The sequence below is a fragment of the Neomonachus schauinslandi genome, chromosome 14, assembly GCF_002201575.2.
Source record: "Neomonachus schauinslandi chromosome 14, ASM220157v2, whole genome shotgun sequence".
Classification (NCBI taxonomy): Eukaryota; Metazoa; Chordata; class Mammalia; order Carnivora; family Phocidae; genus Neomonachus; species Neomonachus schauinslandi.
This window is the reverse complement of record NC_058416.1, coordinates 45,801,746-45,818,273: the sequence shown is the minus strand read 5'-3', so window position 1 is coordinate 45,818,273 and position 16,528 is coordinate 45,801,746. Positions and strand designations below refer to the sequence as shown.

General features: G+C 37.5%; 1 protein-coding gene across 1 annotated transcript in view; it reads right to left on the bottom strand.

Annotated features, from left to right (window-relative positions):
- The window catches only part of ZNF521 (zinc finger protein 521), a 274,456-nt gene that overhangs the window by 231,251 nt on the left and 26,677 nt on the right, over positions 1 to 16,528 (bottom strand). The window contains exon 3 of the mRNA XM_044921125.1: positions 15,124 to 15,303. Coding sequence (XP_044777060.1) covers positions 15,124 to 15,303 — 180 coding nt within the window. The remainder of the gene's footprint in view (positions 1 to 15,123; positions 15,304 to 16,528) is intronic.

Genomic DNA, 16,528 nt, shown 5'->3' with positions numbered 1-16,528 from the left:
TGGTAAGATTTCCTATAGAGATGAACCTTAGGATATATTTTTAAAAAGAAAACTCACTGCTTTAATCCTGTGAGAATAAAGCACCCTTCTTAGCATCCATTTGCTCGATTTCAATAAGGCATTAAACCTTGTATGTCAAAATTCTTCATCTTGAAAGAAAAGAACACTAGTCAGTGGTTCAGCTTTTATTTGTCTTGCCTTTTCAGGGTGTCCCTTTGCTCGCTGTAGCAACCCCAAGCTCCAAAGGGCCTTCCAGCCAGAAGCCAAAGCTGAAGTAGTAACCGACCTCAGGAAAGGAGATTCATTATTAAAATGAGGGGAGGGGAGCTGGATCAGAAGCAGTGTTGCCAAAATGGGGGTAAGCTGGGGGCAGAAACTTAGATAACTGGCAAAGGAAAACTCAACCACAAGTCAGGGAAACAGGAAGTATGCTACATGGCCTGATGTCTACCTTTGGTTTCTGGTCTACATACACAACTGCCATCTTAAACAATTTAGCCAGAAAAGTTATCTCAAACTTAACGTGAGCAAAAAGTGAACTCACCGAACCTGCTTCTTTCTCATTCCTGATGTCAGGTGAGGGTCACCCAATGCACCTGAGGAATTCAGAAACATTGGGGTTGGATCTAGATCTTTTCCTTGCTATTACGCTCTACAATGAATCAATCACTACATGTGGATGATTTTTACCTCCTCAATATTTATTGAATTTGACCCTTCTTTCCACTCCTCTGACCACTGCACTGTTTTTGGCCCCATCTTCTCTTAATAGTGCCATCACAAGAGCTGCCAATTCTCCTCTAATCTACTCTCCACATGCCATGCAACCTGAACAGATGTTACCCCAGCAGAAAACCTTCAGTAGCTACCCACTGTCGAAAACAGTAATTATCAAACATTCTTAAGCTTCGAAACTCAATATTCAAATAAAATCTTACTCAAATATCCAGTACATAAAAGAATTCCAGCCTGGGCTGTTCCAGTTGCAGGGAATGAAGGACTCGGGCTAACTCAATCCCTACATCCATGCCTACCTGGGTGATACCTGAGGATTCCTCAAAACAGCATAAAAAGCACAGGCCAGAGAATCAAATTTAAGTTCTTAGCATAGCCCCCCACCCTCATGGCCAGACCCTACTTCCCTTCCCGGTTTAACCAACCTTCAAGATGGCCCCCAATGACCCCCATCTCCTGGTATTGATGCCTTTGTATAATAACTGTCTCTCGTATCATACCAGAATTAGTCTGTTAGTCTGTGTGACCAGTAATAGAATTTGGCAAAATTAATGGTATGCCACTCCCATGATTAGGTGATAAATACACTGCAACTTCCATATCCCTCCCACTCCCTCTCTTCAGAGTACTTGTTCTGAGGAAAGTCAGCTGCCATGTCATGAGCTACCCTGTAGAGAGGCCCATATGGTGAAGACCTGAGGTGTCCAATCAGTAGCCATGTGATTGAGCTCAGAAGTGAATCCTCCAGCTCCACTCAAGCCTTCAGATGGCTGCAGCCCCAACCACCTTCTTGACTACAACCTCATAAGAGACCCTGAACCAGAATCTCCCAAGTAAGCTGCTCCCAAATTCCTGACCTCCAGAAACTTTAAGATTGTTATTTTAAGTCAGAAAGCTATCAAGTAACTTATTACATAGCAACAGATAATACATTCATATTATCTCACTAATTCCCTATCTTGTACTTTTCCTCTTATTCGAAGGTGCCCAAGCAGACACTACTCTGTTTTTCCCTACCTCTCCCTTGTTCTTCTTTCCCTTTTATCTGCCTGAAGTGTCCCCCACCCCACCTTTCTTCACCTAGCTAACTCTTTCTCATCACTGACAGCATCATGTCATCCAGGAAGCCATCTCTAAACCTCCAGGTTGGACTCAGAGAGCCACTCTCAACCATTTTTCTCCCAGAAGATCCTGGGCCCTGATCCCTGGGTCCAGCCTTACTGGACAAAGAGTAGGACCTTGATAAATGTTTACTGAGCTGAATTTGCTGACAAATGCACAGTAGTATTTGGGAAAACCAATTAATGAGAGGTGCTATTCATTTCACTACCTCTGCACAGCCTTCTTCATGTAGCAAGAAATGATGCCACATACTTTTCATTATACTAAGCCACACTACAATATCTAATCAATATAATAGTATTTGTATTAACAAAAACTTGCTAGTTTTTTGGGGTTTTTTAAAGATTTATTTTATTTACTTTAGAGAGGGAGAGAGAAACCAGGGGTGGGGGAGGGGCAGAGGGAGATAATCTTCAAGCAGACTCCCCACTGAGCATGGGGCCCCATTCCAGGGCTCAATCCCATGACGCATGAGATCATGACCTGCGCCAAAACCAAGAGTCAGACGCTTAACGAACTGAGCCACCCAGGTGCCCAAAGCTTGTCAGTTTTAAACCAGTGTTCACAAGAAGAAAGCTATCACTATTTAGTTGTGAGGCACCAGCTTAAGCTCTGCCTATGAGGGACCACAAGCAAAAGTTAAGGCAAAGCATGGTTCTTTGCTTTTTTGCAAGGGCTGAGGCAAATGAACTGCAAAGGGCCGGCAGTTCCCTTGAGAAAGGAAGCAATGGGAGGAGGGAAAAATAAACTAAGGTGAGGAGGAGGGGCTGCATTCCCTTGTGCTGCTTGATAACCATACTATCACTTCAGGCTGAGGGACAAAATAGTATCAATAACTCCAAAAGAAGTTTCCCACAGATTTCCACAGGCCAAAGAGGATGATACCTCAGGTATCAAAAAGTAATTGTTACATTTAGAAGACTGTATCTTTTCTCCCAACACAGACAGGTGCCTTGGAAAAACAAAAGGAAAACACAAACCTAGAGGCTAAGGCTTGTGCCCTAAAAATAAAGTCCTGGGGAGGGAAGAAAAGCAAAAGGTTAGTGAGCATGGGGGGTGGGGTGCTAATTATAGGGAGCATACATTCAGAATAATAGGAGGAGCAAAAGAGCAATTCAAATATTAGCTCTCAGAGAAAATTTCAGAGCTTTCTTTTTGAATTCATGATAATATATAATATTTAATATAAAATAATTAAACCAGATCGTATAGTCACAGAACACTGCTTTCTGATGACCATTATAAAACAGGGTGAAAAGCAAATACTTTGCATAGAAAATAAAATTACATATGAGAAATCGTAAGCACATGACAGATTTGACAGATTTGTTTTCAAAAAGATTACAAAAGCATTCTCAACTGTCAACCTCATAATTTAATTATGATGGGGAATTTTTTAATAAATTAAACTATAAGACTTAAGCTGAAAGCCAACTTCGGTAAGAAAAATATACACTTCAAATAATTCGTAAATTAAATGGAAAAATGTTTTCTTGATACAACAAAAAAATACATCTTAGTGTTTGAACGTGTAACAGTTTTTCTAAAAGAATATTTCTTTTAAATCATTCTAACAATGATAACCTTCTCTATAGAAAGTCTATTTTGTAAGAGTGATAGATACAGGTAAATTGGTAGTTGCTTTTGCTTTTATTTTCTGTTTATAATGAGCTCCTAGTGTGCAGGAGATCTGAATATTTACCCTCTGTTCTAATATCTCCCACATCAGAAAACCAAGAGCTCTGGGGTCATTAAAATGGGCACAATTCCAAGAAAGCCACATAAGATCGACCAGCCTTCATCGTGTAGGTACTGATATGAAAATGGACATTTCTCAAGACTAATTAGAATTTTTATTTGGAAAACAGTTCAGTGTACATGCCTACTGTATGCATCTTAGTATTAATTATGCATTTAAAGATTAAAGTTAATGAAGCTCATCACCCCAATCATTCTTGTCTACATTTTTATTTAGTCACCAGGGGGAGCTAATACTGCTCTGTGGGTAGGTAGAGTTGAAGAATTAGATTTTTTTAAAGAGGGAAAAATTAAATTGCTGTGGTAATAGATATCATTCAAACGATGTCCACAGTGTCCATAAGACAAACCTATCATGCATGCATGCAAAAAAAAAAAAAAAATTAGGTATATATCATTTTGTTGTTGTAAAACAAAGAAGTTAGAAAAAACTAAAAGCCATCAATTAGTAGAATCTTGCTGTGGTTAATACAGGACATATATAAACCTAGTCATTTATGGATGTATTCTGTCCCATTAGGGTCTTACACCATCCAGATTTTCCACATTTGTCCATTTGTTGTACTGACCCTATTATTTTCTTGGTTTGAAGCACTACTATGATTCTACAATCTAGCAACTAATCGTTTGCTCAAAAATATCCCATATAATTACATTATAATTAGCACTGAAACAAATGTTTCTTTATCCTTTGGCTTCAAATATTTCCTTCTGTTCCAAATATATTTTTTAGCACTTTTAATGTGTGTTCAAAGAGTTCTACCCAATAATCTACTTAAATTCATTCTACAATTCACCCAGGAGACACAATCCCTTTAAACTTTGAGAAGCTCCAGTTGGAACAAAGAGGGGAAAAGGGTTCAGAGTTTGTGGAATAATCACCTCTAATCGATCAATTTCCCCTGAAGGTAAAGCTGAAAGAAAGAAGGAGTGAAGAGTTCCAGTCCAATTCCTTGAAGTTTAAAGGAACTAAGCCCTGAGGGCACAGTGTAGAATGATTCTTGCCTTCCCCTCCCAAGGCCTATTAAGAGGTCATGGATTTCCGTGACATTGCTGCCATTCCCCAAAGACAAGATCCCAGCCATAGACTTCGCACAAAGAGAAAGAATGGGGAAACAGTCTACTTTTAATACTCCTTTAGCAACTCACCACTCTTTAAAGGAAGCATCCTAAGTACAGTAATGTAAAAAAAAAAAAAATTAAGTGCAGTCGTGCAAAAATGTAAAAATTCAACATCTTAAGTTTTATTATGTTGAATTTCAACATAAAGAACAGGCTACATGTGGCAGAGCCCTTGTGTGCACATAACTGTATCCAAATTGCTACGCATTGCCCTGCTTGTAAGACAGACTGAATGGCTGCATAGGGCCTAGGAAATAGTTGATCTCTTTTAATTCATCTTCCCCACAAAAGAGGCCCCACTGTTGCCACATCCCAAATACATCCCTTCATTTATAATTTTTACACTTCTCCACAGGGACAAACTGACAGCTTTAATTACCATCAATGACCATCAAGGACGCAGTGGAAATTCTTGAAGATATTCTCCCATGGATTGTGTTCTTGACATTTTATTTACAATTTTTGGCAAATAAATCCTGAAACCACAGAATTAGATGATTATATATTCATTATCAATTACACAACTAAGGCAAAACCATTTACCTAAAACAGTTGTGGTTCTGCAAGACATCCAAAGGTAACAATGTTTTCTACACAAACAATAATGCTAATTTTTTCTTGGATTATATTCATTTCAAAATGCTAATTTCAAAAACCTCAAATTAATCAAGGAGCAGATAATTTGCAAGCATAGTTATAGCTAATATGTGACATCCTCCAGTTAGGTTCTACTTGTAAAAAATAAAGCGAATGCACCCATTTATTTTTTATTTCTAGCACTTTCACCCTTCAGGAACTTTTCATTCATAATCGGTAGCTTTCTTGTGATGCACAAGTTATTAAAGCAGGCTGAGAATAACAACACCAATTTCAAAATGCACATCAAGAATACATAGAAATACTTCTTAAGTTACCCCCTTCAACATTCCAACTATTTAATTTTATTAAATTAATACATGTAATAACTCATTCACAGTGGGAAAACGTAACTCATCAGTACAGTCCTTTTATAAATCCCAATTACAGTGTACAGAAGCATTCAAAGATTGTCAAGAAAATGGACCAAAAATGATTATTTTACATTCATGTTTTGATAGAGAACTTAGCAAACAAATATGTCAAGAAGAGAATGATAGACTACGTATTAATATCAAAAGTTCTGTGTGAAAATAACAAAGCTTTCATAGCGGGTAATAGCTTCACTGACCCTTCCTCCAAAATCAGAAAAAGGAGTTCACTCGGCCAACGGCTCAGAGGTTGGAACCAATTAGGGAGGATTGCTTTTTCTCTGGTAAATGTATAGAATTTAGTCATGGCCCTGCCAGACCATGAAAATGACACCCTTAGCCCCACCACTTCATCTAAAACTGAGAGGAGCAGAGATTAGCGAGCTGTTTTACACATGATGTAGCACACGGTAGTCAAGAACAGTGGTCTCTGAAATATAGGGTACAAATCCTAGGATAGAGAAGATGCTCTGAATATTTAGAAATCAATCAGAACAGACACCAGCCAGAACCAAGCAGACCTTCCTGAGAGCAGGAAGATAAAGAGTATCCCCATCAGCCTGGGTGCCCTTGCTTTTCCAGTCCCTTCCCACGCATCAAAATAATGCAGTCTACCGAGCCCAGTGAAAGAGACTTACGGATCATATTTTTAATGTTAATTAATCTAATTTACACAAAATCCTCAAAGTTTAACAAGTGATTTTTTAAAGTCTTCTGCGAGGAAAACTGCAGGATATTGATAATGGAGCACAAGTAATCGTCAAGAAAATGGCAAATCTGGCTGCTTCCACTCCTAGTAAAAGCTGTTCGTCAGCCATTGTATAAAGGAGGGAAACAATTTAATCAGACCTGACCCAAAACTGGCAAAAAACCCTGACATTATCAGGAAAGTTATCTGAAATGTGGGCTTATATCCACCATTGATAATGATGAACCTCATTGGGAAGTGTAATAACACGCATTCGCTCTTTGGTGGTTCCGTGAGACAGAGCCAGTAAAATGAATTGTCAAAGGGTGCCTGGGTGGCTCAGTCAGTTGAGTGTCTGCCTTCGGCTCAAGTCATGATTCCAGGGTCCTAGGATCAAGCCCTGCATCGGGGTCCCTGCTCATTGGGGATTCTGCTTCTCCCTCTGCCCTCTTCCCCTGCTTGTGCTCTCTCTCTGTCAAATAAACAAATAAAATTTAAAATTAAATTTTAAAAAAATAAAATGAATTGTCAAAAAAAGTGAATCTGGACCAGGACTTCAAAACAACATAAATTTATTTTAAATACCTGTGTATTTCATCTTGACCTCAGTTTTCAATTTCTACTTTTGTGAATGTTGTATATATGTGCATCTTTGAAATGTATTGATAAGTTATGTATGACAAAGATGAATACTAAATTCTTTTTTATCAAAAAGTTTGGAAACCACTGGTCTACAAAATAAGAAGTGTGTGGAAAAGTGGCTAGGAATGGAATTGATGGAGGCCATGAAACTGCATTTTGGGGGCTTAGGGAATTTGGAGAAAAAAATAGGTTAAAAAATAAAAAATAGGGGTGCCTGGGTGGCTCAGTCGGTTAAGCGTCTGCCTTTGGCTCAGGTCATGATCTCAGGTTCCTGGGATCAAGCCCCACGTCGGGCTCCCTGCTCAGCAGGGAGTCTGCTTCTCCCTCTCCCTGGACTGTGCTTGCATACTCTCTCTTTCTCAAATAAATAAATAAAATCTTAAAAAAAAAAAAATTTAGGTAGGAAACAAGGAATTGATCAAAATGGAGGGAAATAAAAAATAAAACATACAATGCCTTAAGCCTAATTATATAGAAATAGATAATATATAAATGATAACAAAGTATGAATAAGGAATTAATACAGAAATTAATACAGAAATATGCAAATAAAAGCTATACGCCCTAAACGTAATTGATATAAACTAAAAAGTTAAAATATCACATTTATTTCAACTAATGCTTTAAAAAGGAAAACAAAAAAAGGTCTTAAAAACAGTTTCGATATGCTTCCATGAAAATAGTGCCTCATTCCATAAAATATTCAGTTTCCTTATTCCCTTTGCCAACAGAACTAGCTGTTAGAGTACTTGATTTTGGGGTGGAACCAGCCAGCCTTTAATTTACCACAACCATAGAACACATGTACAATCACTTTCACTTCTTAAAAAAATTCTTTGGGAAAAAAAAAATCCAGATGTTGCAAAGTCTTCAGTTCACAAAACCTACTGAAGCTTCCAAGAAGTCTCATAATTTTTAAAATCAAATTAAGTGAACACATCATTTGATCTGATGTGCAGCATCTACTTCTCAATTCAGTTCATTTTCCTCAAAAACGTGAGCGTGTGCAGTAATAATATTTGTAATGGAGCCACAAATATGGCTAAGGTTTTAAAAATCTGGCCTACAAACATGCTCCCCCAAAGTCTGACAGCCTTGCTGTCATATGCATCTCTACTTACTCATCTTACCAAGAGTATGGCGGGCCAGAGGGTTAAGAACTAATACAATGCTATTCAGGTTTTTCTCCATTTACACCCAGGCAATTCGCATTAATGATGTGAAAGAACACTTAACAGACAACTCAAGTTTGCAAATTAGCAGGAAAGAAGAGAAAAATGACTCAGAACAAGCATACAGTATTACCAAATGCACTTTACACATTTATCCTGTTAAGTGTAGCTTAGTTTTGATGATTTACAATGCTGGTTCGTACTCAGTTTTGTAAGCATAATAAAGTCTCCGTAATCTCAGCCTTCCCCATAGCACCCTGCTATTAAATCTTTGCTGAGAAGTGTGATGAGACCCCTCTGGCTTCCAGCCCTCCCCACCCCCTGAGGGAATTGGCAAGAAACGATAGGGTTTGTGGATTAGTAAAATGAGAGGTTCTCTGTGCTTTTCCTTCTTTAAATATATATTTTGATAATCTGTCTTCTGCATCAGAGAGTCCCAACAGCATTAGACTGTTGATTGTCCTCCCTTCCCAGCCTCCAGGAAAAAGAGAGCAAGGCTGGGGCAGGACAGGTGGTTTCTATCTACTGCTACAATTGAAAAGTGGGATTTAATTTTTTTTTCTTTCCCCCTTCCCTTTATTCCTTCAAGCAGGGATGATACATAACTTACTTACACATGTTGGATTGCAAATGAGAAGAAAATTGCACCATGAGACAAAAAAGAAAGAACTCCTCTTGATGGGAGCTCCTTCATCCCTACCTATCCTTAGGGACTGTTTTGTTTCCTAGATCAGGGTGCTTGTCCAGAATAGTGCCCACATTCCAGAACACCTCTCAGTGATGAATTATGTGTATGATCCCTTAGAACTCTAGGTCCCCAGTGGCTGAGTTCAGTCGAGGTTACTAATATCTACTCATGAACTGATCTGGGGCATACTTAATCCACATGATGAGTTTCAAATCTGGGTCTAGAATTGGTCATCTTGCTCCATATTTGAACTTCATCTTCTAAGGCTCGGTCTACTCTGGGGTCACTTGGCAAGGCTATAGGAGGATTTCAAGACTTTTAACACAGAGTGAATCACTTTTCATCTAGGCAGTCTCCCCAAGGAATGTGCCTCACCCTTGGGGATGAAAGTCACCAAAGGAACAAATCTCAAGTTACCTAGAAACCCTCAGCTACAGGATGGAAATAATCTGAAAACAGGGTATCTACCAGTTCTCTGACAATTGAACTACCCTCAGTAACTCCCGCAAGTGTCAATCCACAGAATACCTCAGTTTTCTGTTATTTTACAAATCAACAAGTTTTAAGAGTTCTTTCTCTCCTAATTCTACTCTACAGTTAACCCATCAGAACATTACTCAGAATTCTCTCTTTCTTCATGTAAATTGTTGACCAAAAAGTCTTCAGGTTTATGGTATAGCCAGGGAGGCCTACACATGTAAGTAAAGACTTCGAGGCTAATAGAAGGGAAGCCACAAGGAGCAAGGAAAAAATGAAGGAAGCAGAGAGAGACTGTAAGCCAAGGAGAAAGGAAGCAGAGAAATAGGGACAATAAAAAAAAATGAAGAGTCTTTAAGAAAGGACAGGAATCTGAGGGAATGAGCAAGGATACAAATGGGGCTAGATGAAGTTAAAAGACAAAGAAAGTGAAAAAGAACAGTGAGAGAAAGAGTAAATTAAGAGGGGAAAATAAAACTAGAAATACCCTCTTTGCTAAACTAACACTTTGTCCATCAAGGAGAAAAGAAAAAAAAAAAAGCAGCAGCAGCAGCACCAGCAGCAAGTAGCAGCACCAGGAAAAGAGTTAACTCAAGAAGCAGGAAACATGAATTGGAAGAGCTGGATGTCCCAACTTATATTAAAATGATTTAATCAAAGAAGAAGGTAAAAGCATCACATTACTTTTTTTTTTTTTAAGATTTTATTTTTTAAAGATTTTATTTATTTATTTGAGAGAGAGAGTCACAGCGAGAGAGCGAACACAAGCAGGGGGAGTGGCAGAGGGAGAAGCAGGCTTCCCGCCGAGCAGGGAGCCCGATGCGGGGCTCGATCCCAGGACCCTGGGATCATGACCTGAGCTGAAGGCAGACGCTTAATGACTGAGCCACCCAGGCGCCCCCACATTACTTTTTTTAATTAAAATACTTCCAAGGATCTTTAATCTTTTTCAGATTAGTCTGAGGGGTACTCTTAGCCAACTCAAGTTTCAACTTCAACACCTTCAACAAATGTGAACGATTGCTAATTTCATTTCTCCCCCTTTTCTCTCTCTCTCTAATCCTCCACTTTTGCTTTTCCTCGTCAATCCTCCACCCTCCCAGAGAAATCATCCTGATACAACAGCAAACAGGACCAAGTCTTATCAGATTTACCTTTCCTAAAATGTGTTTGATTGTCACAAATAAGCCTCTGTTTTCCTACCTTTGATTAAAATGTTGTGGTATGTGAGCAGAGACTAGATTCCCTACTTTTAGAAAGCTTAAGATCAAAATAAACCAAATATTTTATTAGGGTGAGCGTTTTTTTCATTTTTGAAGAAAAACAATATTTAACCCATAAATATCTTCACCATACCATGTGCTGAAAATTGAGCATTTTCTGCACTGATTATTAAAGTTGTATAATCTGTAAAGGAATAGGTATTGTATAATATATAAAGTTGTAAAGGAATAGTATCTTTTGCTTCTATTCTATTTCATAAAGCTGAACATAAGGATAACTATGTGGCAGAAACTCAATAAAAAATAAACACTAAATAGAATTTAAGGCTTGTTTAACAACGCACTCTCACCTAAGGTAAGATTCCTTGCTAGCATAGTATATACTAGCCATGTCAGTCAAGTCACTATGTCTTTATTCTAACAATAGTGATGATTCTACATGAGTAAAGCTCCTTTTAAATCACCAGGTATTCCACTGAAAACAGAATCATACTGTCTTGCATTTAATGGGACTTTCCAAAAATTATGCATTCTAAGGGATAAAAAATGCATCACATGAAGTCAATTAAATGTATATGAGCTAGAAAATGCAAATAAACCCAATACACACCCAATAGAATGCTAAAATTAAAAAGACTGACAACACAAATGTGAGCTAGGAAGCACAACTGGAACTCTCAGACATTGCTGGTAAGAGTGTAAAATGGTGCAACCACTTTGGGAAAAGGTTCAGAAGTTTTTCAAGTCAAACATATCCCACCACCCCTCCCCCATGACTCAGCAATTCTATCCCTACTTGTTAAATCAAGAAAAATAAAACATATGTCCACATTAAGACCTACATAGGAAGGTTCACAACTTTATTCATAAAAACCAAAAACTAAAAATAACCAAAATGTCTAGCAATGGGAGTATGGAAATAAATTATGATATATTCATATTATGGAATACTACTCAGCAATAAAAAAGAACACATTACTCATATATACAACATGGATGAATCTCATAGACATTATACTGAACAAAAGAAGCTGAACTCAAAAAAAAGAGTACATACTGTGTGATTCACTTACAAGAAGTTCTAAAACTAATCTGTGGTTAAACAACTTAAAAGCTAGTTATTTCTGGTGGAGCATTATTGATCAGAAAGGGGTACTAGAGAAATTTCTAGGATGCAGGAAATTATCTCAAGAGGGATGTGGGTCATGTGGGTATATGTGTTTTGTCAAAATTCATCAAATTGTACACTTATGATTTATAAATTTCACTGTATGTAGATGTTACATTAAAATTACAGCAAAAAACAACTGTGAAACTAGTTAGTTGGTCTGCTTATCATGATGATATGAGTAAGCAACTTTGAAATGGCTTAAGGTATATTCTAGACTCAAGCAAATGAGCAAACATGTTGAGGATGATGAAGCTAGGTTTCTCACTGCCAAAGACTGTAGTAATAAATATGGAGAGGAACCTGGGATGAACCTGAAGTGTTGGACTGAATTAGAAGCATCAATATGAACACATGATTCTTATGTGTATATTATATTAAATTTACATATACACTTCCTAATTCTGTCTGCTGGAAGGCTCTATAATCAATGATATACCTACAGCAATGAGCACACCTAGTGCCCATATCTTGGTTTCTAAACACCTTTCTTCTTAAAAGAATGAGGGCTCCTTGGGAAAAAAAAGGCTGATTACGGGACTGGGACAAGAATATGATGAGCCTGGGGCATTTGTGTGCAGCCGAAACTAAGGTAAGTCCTCAAATAATGATGAAGACATATGAAACCAACACAAGATCCAGTTTGAAGGGATTCCCATTGGCTAAATCTCAGGCAATCTGAGCATCAAAATAATGACAGTAATAAATTATGACCACTGAGTAAAATAAAATCCAAAAGCCCATAGTGATACAAATAAACAGATGAGTGAATGAATAAGAAAGGAAATTGTGGTAGAAGGCTAATAACTACAAAAATTTATAGAGTTAAAATGGATGTTTTATAAGGATGAGGATATTTATATGAGGTCAAAGCATCTTCCCACAAATGATTTATTACTTACAAAGGAAAAATAGTAACTTTATACTGGAGAAAGTTGGTGGGCACCACCTTGAAGAAGTATTCAATGTTAACATCATCAACATGAGGACAAATCAGCTTCACATGCTTCTAGACCTAATGCACTGAGAAGAGCACAGCATCATTTTGATGGTGTTCCTGCCACAGAATGATGTAACTCGAATGTAATCACAAAGAAACAAACCCAAATACAGGCATTCTAGAAAGTAGCTGACAGATACTCTTCAAAAATGTCATGGTCAAGAAAGACAAAGAAAGGCTGAGAGATCTTTCCAGGTAAAAGGAACAAAAGAGACATGACAAATAAATGTTGTACATGGTCCTGAATCCTAGACAAGAAAAAAAAAAGCTATAAAGGACATTATTGAAACAACTATTCAAATTTAAATATTGATCATGGATTAGATAATAATATTCTATGGTATTAAATGTGAGCTTTCCTGATTTCAAGAAGTATGCTGTGGTCATGTGAGAGAATATTTGTTCTTAGGAAATACATAAGATATATTTAGAAGGGTATGATGTCACCAATCTTCTCTCAAATGATTAAGAAAAAATTAACGAAAGATAAAGAATGATAAATAAATGGGGTGAAATGTAAATAATCATTCAGTCAGTGAATGAGGTAAATAGTGCATGGGCATTCTATGGATTACTTTTGTAATTTTTCGTTAAGTTTGGCACTATGACAAAATAAAAGTTATTAAAAATCCTAAAAACCACAAAAAATATGTATTATGGCCAATACTTATATATGCAACATCAATGCTCAAACTTAAGTTCCAACCAAGAGTAATGGGTTTTCTGAAAGAAAGAAGATTCTATGGCCTTAGTCACTGTAGTCCCTTCTTGAAGAGCCACAGTGCACTTTAATAAAGAAGCCTATTTAATTGGACTTAATCAACATTTCCACAAAAATCTGTTCAGAAACCCTGACTAAAATGGAACACCTTTTAAAATCTAACAAAAATATCAATATTCTATGGAAAACAGTTGGAGAATCACTTGTTTACTAAATATGTTTCCTACACATGGGTAATTGAAGAAAGATTTGTGCTGGGAAACAAAGAGAGAGAAAGAAAGAGAGAGTTACAGACACATGCACACAGCCAGAAAATATCAGCTTCAAGTAGCAAGAGAAAAATTACATGAATCTAAAAAAATATATCTACCTAAAATGTCCCACTCAAGCTGATATAGTCTGTTCTTATAGGATGTTTCTCAAGAGGATAGAAATTTGGCAAACTGAGTTTTAGTTTTATTCAACCATTAAACTGAACATGTCGTCATGCTAATTGTTATTTTAAGTCGGATCCATCCCATGAACTGCATAGCAGAATAGCGTCCATGCCTTTGTGGGAATCTACTGTGGGCCAGGCACTGTACAAGGCTCAGAGAATACAATAACAAATAAGACACAGTTCCTGCCATCCATGAGCTCGCAGTCTAAAGAGGGACAGGGAGAAGTGAACACATGTAGTGGAAACTGTGAGATGCAATAGGCAGAGAACTTTGTGGGAACACAAAAAGGCACCAAACTCAGGCAGAGAGGCATCAAGGAAAGTTCCCCCGAGGAAGTGATATTTACATCAAAATAAGTTAACACACACTACATTTCTTTGAAAAAATATTGACAAAGGTTTTTTTTTTTAACTTTATTTTAACCATCATGTTAGATTCTGAACCCCCATGGCATCACTATAGTTAGAAAAAGAGAAAGAGAGAGAAAGAAAGAAAGAAAGAAAGAAAGAAGAAAGAAAAGAAGAAGGAAGGAAGAGAGAGAGAAAGAAAGAAAGAAAAAAGGGAGAAAGAGAGAAGAAGGAAGGAAGAGAAAGAGAAAGAAAGAAGAAAGAAAGAAAAAAGGAAGGAAGAGAGAGAACGAGAAAGAAAGAGAGAGAGAAGAAGGAAGGAAGGAAGGAAAAGAAAGAAAGAGAGAGAGAGGAAGGAAGGAAGGAAAAGAAAGAAAGAGAGAGAGGAAGGAAGGAAGGAAAAGAAAGAGAGAGGAAGGAAGGAAGAGAGAGAAAGAGAGAGAGAAAGAAAGAGAGAAGGAAGGGAGAGAGAGAGAGAAAGAAAGAGAGAAAGAAAAGAAAGAAAGAAAGGAAGGAAGGAAGGAAGAAAGAAAGGAAGGAAGAAAGAAAAAGAAAAAGAAAGGAAGGAAGGAAGGAAGAAAGACCCACTAGCTATTAAAATCTAGGTACAGTTCATAATCTAAGGACTGTGATGCTGAGTTTGCCACAAACGGCCATCTTAGAATCCTTCCGAAAGCACTTCTAGACTCACCTATGTGTTCAAGTGTGGGAGTAAAACAATTGGGAGAGCAAGAGAAAAAAAAAAACAGTATGAACTGAAAAAATGAGAAATAGAACAGTACTCGAAGACAAGACGTGGTAAGTATTGTTTACCTGTCAACTGACATTGATTAATCTTGTGTTCGGTAATGTCGCTCAGTGACTCGAACACCTGGAGGCAGCTGTCACAGCTGTGCACGGCCTCGTCTTCCAGCTCCTCTCCGTCCTCCGGCCTCTTCTTACAGCCTAGCGCCTCTCCATCTTCAGTCTTGTCTTCAAGTTTACAGCTGGGGTCTGAAAGAAAATCAAGACTGTAAGTGCGGGGTTTAAAGACAGGTTCTTTTCAAGTAACGTTTAATCTTCTTGCTACCAAAAACAGAAGCACCATTTTCCTCAAAGCTGTAGAAGGAAGGCTCCGTGGCAGATTTTATTCCAGAGGAACCAAAAGCGAGTCTTGCCTAAGATGTGTCACTTCAGGATGGCTGACGCTTTTCCTTTCCACCGCCACGTGGGCCTTTTTTTCTCATCGCTTCTTTCAAATAATTCATCTGTCCACTCTTAAGGTGAACTTTGATATTTTTCATAGCCTTTTAGGGGGTTTTGCTTAAAAGGTAGAGAAATCAGTTTTAAAATTAAAGTCTCCGATGTAAAGGAAAAGAACCACTGTGCGTAAGAATGAATTCCCTTTCTGCTAAATATACTGTTTCACAGGAAATTACCCGAATTAGCCAAAAGTCTAGAATAAGCTAAGCTAATTACCATAGGCACGAAATTGACCTTTACTTACAAACTGGTCAAAACACACAGTTACCCCATTATTTGTTAGACAGCGATAGCCAAATAAGCTCTACCACACAGCAAAACATTCTTACAAACACGGATTCAAGTGTAAATATATTGGCACGTCTCTTGTTTTCAAACAAGTAATCATCAAAAAAAGCAATATATACAAAGAGCAATTATAAATTATAATCAAGTCAACGACTTAAATTGCATTACCAGTGTCAAAAAGCTAAGGTGGCGGGAAAACTAAAAATAGTTCTATTCTACCCCTAAGAATGATACACAAATAGCAAGGGGGAATGAGAGAGTAAAACACATGTAACATTTTTACTTAGAGCTCTATACATACTTTAGATACTTCTTGATTCTATGTGTGGTCCTTTGACTCATTTTAGCGATGCCCCCAAACATCCTGGTGCCATCCCTCCTCTTTACAGGAAAGCAAAAGTGGGGAAGGAAGAGAAAGACAGAATATGCCTCTTTAGGGGAAATTGGGTAATATAATCTGTGACATAATTTATGGGACATTAATTTCTAATGGCAAAATGTCCTCCAAAGTCAGAAATAAATTATGTCTCAAAATATAGTCAATAAAATGGTTATAAAAGAGTTGTAGCAAGCTACCTAAGAAATATGTAATGCATTATCTGTAGTCAATTTTTTTTAATATGGGAAGATAAAAATTTGAAATGTTAAAATCAGGAATTCACAGAACCAAAATTAGCCCAGATGTCGT